The sequence below is a fragment of the Ips typographus genome, linkage group LG5, assembly GCF_016097725.1.
Source record: "Ips typographus isolate SLU linkage group LG5, UJ_Ityp_2.0, whole genome shotgun sequence".
Lineage (NCBI taxonomy): Eukaryota > Metazoa > Arthropoda > Insecta > Coleoptera > Curculionidae > Ips > Ips typographus.
This window is the reverse complement of record NC_138426.1, coordinates 13,681,223-13,687,522: the sequence shown is the minus strand read 5'-3', so window position 1 is coordinate 13,687,522 and position 6,300 is coordinate 13,681,223. Positions and strand designations below refer to the sequence as shown.

The following is a 6,300-nucleotide window of genomic DNA, read 5'->3' as shown; positions in this document are numbered from 1 at the left end:
CTTTTACAAAGACCTGGAAAGTTTTGGAACATCGCAAAATACTATATAACGTTCTGGCAAGCTATAGAAGCTTCTACAAAAATCTGAAAGGTTTTGGAACGTTGCCAAACGTTCTGACGAGCTATAGTAACTTGGCTAGTGGTTAATTTTTTAACTTGGTCTAAAAAATTACTTAAGTTACTAAAAAAACATGTTACTTTAACTAACAATAAAAGTAACATGTTGCTTATGTGTAATATCAATAAATTAATAATCAAACCTGGACAGGTATGGCGTTAAGCGCCATCTATACAACATAACTTAAATCTCATTTTTTATTTGACAAGGCCAACATTATAGTTTTCTGTATCACGCAGCAGTGGCGTCACGTAACGGCCAACTAGGCAAACTAAATGATACCCACAAAGACTACTAAAGATACAGAGTGAAAGGTGATCGATTAATGACAGTTAGTTCAAAAAATGCCCGTAAGGTAGCGCTTTTCTATGTTTAATTTTTTTTATTTAGACCATGAATATACAGGGTGTCTCGTTTATTTTGGCCAAAAAATATGAGTATCCCACGAGAAATGTGTTTTTGTTGTTGGTTTTCAAAGTTTCAAAATTAATGTTTTTAGAATTTTAGAGCTATTTGAAAGCATTATACAAACTACATAAAACCGGTTTTTTAATATATTTAACTTAACATCCTGCTATTGCCAACAAATAACCGATAGCATCAGTAAGCATAGCAGTTCCTAATTTTAGCAAATCATTTACATATATCATTTACTAATTTAAACAAATATAATTAAAGAATCAAATATGCCTCATTCATGTTTGCATGTCATGAATGAGATTTGTTGCACAGTCAATATTTGAGAGCAATTTTGGTTCAATCAACTTAATACTAACGTTTACAGTTAGAACAAGTTGGTAAATACGTTCCTTGTTGATAGTACTATTACGCTGGATTAAAAAGAAAATAAATAAATCATTGTAAACCATAATTTTATTTAGGTAACTAAAAAAATTGACGTAATACATTTTGGCTCACATCACACCAGAATCTTCTCCAATCAAGATCATTCAATTTAATGTTAACGGAAATAGAATTAAGTAGTGCTTATAAATCAGAGGCTAGAACAGGTTCTCAGTACTGCCAAGACTCCTGCTTACAATAGGTTCCACCTACGTTCTTCCACACAACGCCAATATGGCGACAAAAAATCATTATTTACATACAAATTCCCAACATGGCTCAATTAACTATCTAAGTATATTATTTTCTAAACCGTCCAACTTTCTACGCAACAACAACAATTCCTCCCTGATCAACTCTCCCAACAACTTCATGGCCTTGTCAATCTGCTTCAAGCTGGCCTTACTAAAAGACGCTCGGATATATTGGCAAGCCTGAGTGGGATCAGCCATGAAAGCGTGTCCAGGAACAAAAGTGATATTCTTCTTCAGTCCTCTGGTCATCAACATATCGTAGACATCAGCGACTCCATGCACCTTGATCCAAACGAACATGCCACCAGTTGGGACTGACCATTCGCAGACGTCCTTTAGGTGCTTCTCCATTGAAGCTATGGTAAAGTCTCGCCTAGCTTGGTAATATTTTCTCACGTAGGAGAAGTGAGAGAGCAGACCGTTGGAACCCCAAGCTGAAATCAGATTGTCCATGATGACCTGTAAAAAAAAGCAGATGTTATTTAAATTGCATGGGTCAGTCAGATAAGTCAAGAAACCGGTTTGAACTGCTCTTAATAGAAGATTAGGCTTTTTTCCAGTACTAGGTCAACGTACATCAATGTTATTCTGGATGGTGAATATGCATATTTAAACTGACTAAAATGGTTTCGAGTCGTGACAATATTTGTTAAGTAATGTCGTCAGAGATAAAAAGGTCACTGCGGAATCTTGCTACAATTCCTGCACGTTTGCGATAAAAGGTCACAAACAGGGTCGTTTGCAAAATTTATTTTTACTTTAATATCAATAGCAAACACCACCAGTAAATGATGCAACTTTGACAGTTTAAAACTCACCTGAGATAGAGTACTGGGATGCAAAATGGCACTTTGAATTTGCAGCTCAATGTTATACACTACAGGCTTAGGAGCGGTTAACCAAGCCAGTCTAAGACCAGACGACAGCACTTTGGACATGGAATCAAATCGGATCACGCGGCCTTCAACATCCAAAGACAAAAACGACACCGGTTGGTCTTCGAGGAAGTGCAGGAAGTAGTACGCGTCATCTTCAAGGATGATGATGTTGTAGTCGCAGCAGATTTTGTAAATCTCCTTTCGTCTTTCCAAAGACATTGTACATCCGGTAGGATTAGATCCGGTAGGGTTTAAGTAGATGGCTTTGGGCATTCTCCCTCCACCTTCTTCAGTGTACGCTTTACAATTTTCAAGTGCTTCAATCAGTTTCGAGGGAATGATGCCAAAGTCGTCTTGATCGATACCAATCAGATTTGGTTTATAAGGTTTTAACTGAAAATAGTTATTTGAGGTTAAGATAATCAAAATTTAGTGATTCCGCGACAGAAAATAACTTACAATGATTTCAGTTCCGGCGTACAAAGGGTTTTGAACCAAAACAGGATCGCCTTCTTCGACAAGCATATCGAGGGCACAGCTAATACCATCCTGAGAGCCATTGGTCATTATAATGTCACGGTCCTGCCAATTAGGAGGGTTGTGCAATTCAAGGGTGAATTCCTTCAGTTTTTTCAACAGCGGTGGATAGCCCTGACTGGGAATATACTGCAGAGCCGTATTCAATTGCTGTCCTTGAATGGACAACGTTGTCCCGTCCTTCATCACAATGTTGATGGCTTGGAATGGAAAAGTCACTTCGTTGGGCATTCCTTCAGCTAAAGAGATGGACTCTTTGGGGGCTCCATATTGGCGTTTGGCTGTAAAATAGCAAAAAATAACAAAATAGAACATCACCTAGAACACTAAAAACACTTACTTAGTTCTCTAGTTAAAGCCGGTCGTCTTCTTCCAGCTCGTACACTAATAAATTGACTGTAATCAATCACACTACCGGTTTTCGACATCTTCAGCGTCTTCTTTTTGCTATCTGCTTCACTTAAACAACTGAACTGTTTCAAGTTCTTTTACTGAATGATTCTTAATCAGTTGCAAGCTGGTTTATATGGCTGAACGATGGCGGGCTTTCGGATGATGTAATATGAATTTTAAAACCGACGCGATATCGATAAGATGATGAAATGGTTTTGTGCCGAAAATCATGTTATCGCAAAATATTTTTCTTGAAAATTGCAAAATTTTGTTGCTACTCCAAAAACTGGAATTTTTAGTGGGCTGTCCAGGCTTTAACAATAATGTTGCTATTCTTGGAACTGCGAGGGTAAATACCATGTGTTTTCTAGTTTGCGTCTGTTCAATGTCCGCAATCAAAATATTTGGCTTTTGAGCTTGAGAAATATCAACTGTAAATAGTACGATTGATAAAACATTTGATATTGTTGTTGCATAGTATATTTTCATTCAAGTTTTGCAAACGGTAATTCATGGCCAACTAATTTTGGGATATTTGTTAAAATAATTATGGCAAACTTTGAATTTACTCTGTATAGTAACAAAATCAATCACCAATACTCAAAACTGTATCAAACCAAAAATAATTAGGATACAAGGGTTACTATCACGGTTACTGAGGATTTATGAGAGTTTCTGTAATTTCTATCTACCTAACCTAACCAAACTTAATACAGCCTAAAACTAACCAAATTTAACCCAAAATTGCATAAAGCAAGCTAAAATACAGTCTATTATAACATAATAACGTAGTTTAGGCTGTTTTGTGCTGTTATGTTATGTTATACTATGCTATGATATTTTATTTTAGGTTAAATAATGGCTCTTTTTTATAAAAATAGCATTTTTTCAATTTAGTTTAAAGAATACTTTCTGTTAATTTGTTTTTTTTTTGACACTCGCAAAGGTGGATTTAAGGACAACTTAGATACCTATTGTTTAAACTGTGATATTTTGCATCTAATCTGTCACATTCAAATCACCACTTAGCTTATTAAGTTGTCCTTAAAAACGAGTTTAAAGTGTGGGAGACATTAGAAGGTTAAAGCATCTGATGACGAAGTATAAAACACAAAAACGTCATTTCAGGATTATGCACGTGGAAAAAACTAAAACGTGCCACTACTGACGTATCAAATACAAATCAAAACATTTCAAATATTGATAAAACGTGACATATAATTTTTCTTAAATCAAAATATGAGTTAAATTTTGTTGATTTATATTTACTTTCAAATAAAATTATATAAACAAAAATTACTGATACATAATCAAACTATTGATTTGAATTGCATCATTTTTTTACAACAGGCACCTTTCTTGCATCAGCCGTTTTGTTGAGCAGAGCCCTTAAATTCTGGGAAAAGCAGTCATTAACCCCTAGAAAGAGACTGAATTTTCAAGTTTAAAAGACTAAACTTATTTTCGAACTATTCATATTGAATAAATTGCTACACTCTAAACTCTAAACAAATAATACAAAAATGAAGTAATTTTAATAACAAATTGCTTCGCAATGTACAAATTTGTAATTTATGGATCGTAAACAACAAGAGGTAATGATTCTTGGCCTTATCCTGTTTCATCATGCATTTGAGTATTATATAGGTACTGCCGGAAATTTAAATATTTTAATGATTTAATGTCGAGAGATAACAAGTTGGTTTAATTGTCTCGATTTATGTAAATAAAAGTTTTAATCTCGAGTTTATTTGCATCTTGATGCTGACTAGACTAATTTTGCAAATTAGTCCACAATTTGCTATCAAACTGTGTGACCAGATTCAATATCGATAAGCAACAAACTATCTCAAGCCACAAAAAAGTCAATAACTTTATCACACTTTCTCTAAGTAGGTGCTACCAACAGACAATCAAAAATAAAGTCATTCATACCATAATCACGTGATATCCTTATCGCAAAAAAAAATTATTTGGCATGTAAATTTTTGCCATTGAAATGATAAATCGCAATTTTGGGTTTAAGGATGAAATAGTAATTGAGGTCATTGTTGATTAAGAAAAAGCGACAATTAAATAGTTTTTACATTCGAATTTTTTTTTATGTATATTCATAAATTTGGTTTTTTTTTCGGATAACTCCATAAGTACTTGAAATTTTTATTAACTCAGATTCTGATATCTTTATAAACAGATGTTTTTGTAAAATAATCTGAAGAGGACAAATTCGAAACAAAAACCATAAAGCGGAAGTGTCTCATCATACGATTTGCCAGCAGTGCTTGATTTGGTCTTTTTATCAATTCGTATTGAGAAAGTAAAGTTGTGAAACCTTTCGAAAAAAAAATCGATTAGTCTTGGAAAAAATTCACTGGAAATGATAAAGACCAAATTTAAACTTGTTTTTGTACTAAATTACTCATTAAACTGAATGTAATTATATTATTTGTTAATTGTTGTGAAAGAGATATTTATTACACACTATTTACAAACGAGTGAAATACGATGGTGTTACCAAGTCATTAGAAGAGGATTAATGCAGAATTGCTCTGGAACTAACCAGTTGGTTGAAAATTTCTCAAAAAAACATGCGTCAATTGGGTTTTTAAACAATTTACGTCAATGACTGCTGCAACACCAACAGTATCCAGCTGGAAACAAATATCGAAACAGAATTATGCAATAATATTAACAAATGTTCAGTTTTTGATTTACAAACAAGGGTTTTCTTGGTGTAATAATAATCGTATGAAAAACGTCAATCAAAGCTTAATTGCGACCAAAAATTATCGACAAACTAGAAATAAAACGCTTAATTGTTATTTTTGAGCGGTTATTGATGACCGCTATGCATAAAATCCAGTTTTAGCCGGTTCAGATTCAAAAATGACAAAATATTAATTACAAAATCTGAATAGGCCACTTATCGTCAGGTTAGGGGTCAGTTGGTATTGTTCTGGTTTGGTCATTATCGAGGACTGTCATCAGCCAATAAGAAACATAATACTGCAACATGATTGTTGAATTTGTATTAATTTCTAGTAGGTATTTAACGCCATTTCCGGATGCACTTAAGTGTCAATCGACCATTTTTTCTCAAACATCAGATTACTTATAAATAGCCCTATCACTACATGCCTGTGTGATAAGGACAACAATAATTAAATTAATATTATTTTCTTAGGCCACACTTTCTAATCTCAGTTTTCTGACGTCACTGAATTGCTGGATACATTTAGTTGTTTTTATTAACTTGTCACTAATTTCAACTAAATGTA

At 33.8% G+C, this 6,300-nt stretch overlaps 1 protein-coding gene across 1 annotated transcript; it reads right to left on the bottom strand.

Moving 5' to 3' along the window:
• Positions 1 to 972: 972 nt before the first annotated feature.
• LOC145729140 (kynurenine/alpha-aminoadipate aminotransferase, mitochondrial) lies at positions 973 to 3,137 on the bottom strand. The gene is made up of 4 exons (XM_081979781.1): positions 2,970 to 3,137; positions 2,552 to 2,910; positions 2,033 to 2,485; positions 973 to 1,673 (listed from the first exon to the last, which is right to left on the bottom strand). The coding sequence occupies exons 1-4, from the start codon at positions 3,055 to 3,057 to the stop codon at positions 1,248 to 1,250; spliced, it is 1,326 nt and encodes a 441-aa protein (XP_081835907.1). The 5' UTR covers positions 3,058 to 3,137; the 3' UTR covers positions 973 to 1,247.
• Between the last annotated feature and the right edge of the window lie 3,163 nt (positions 3,138 to 6,300).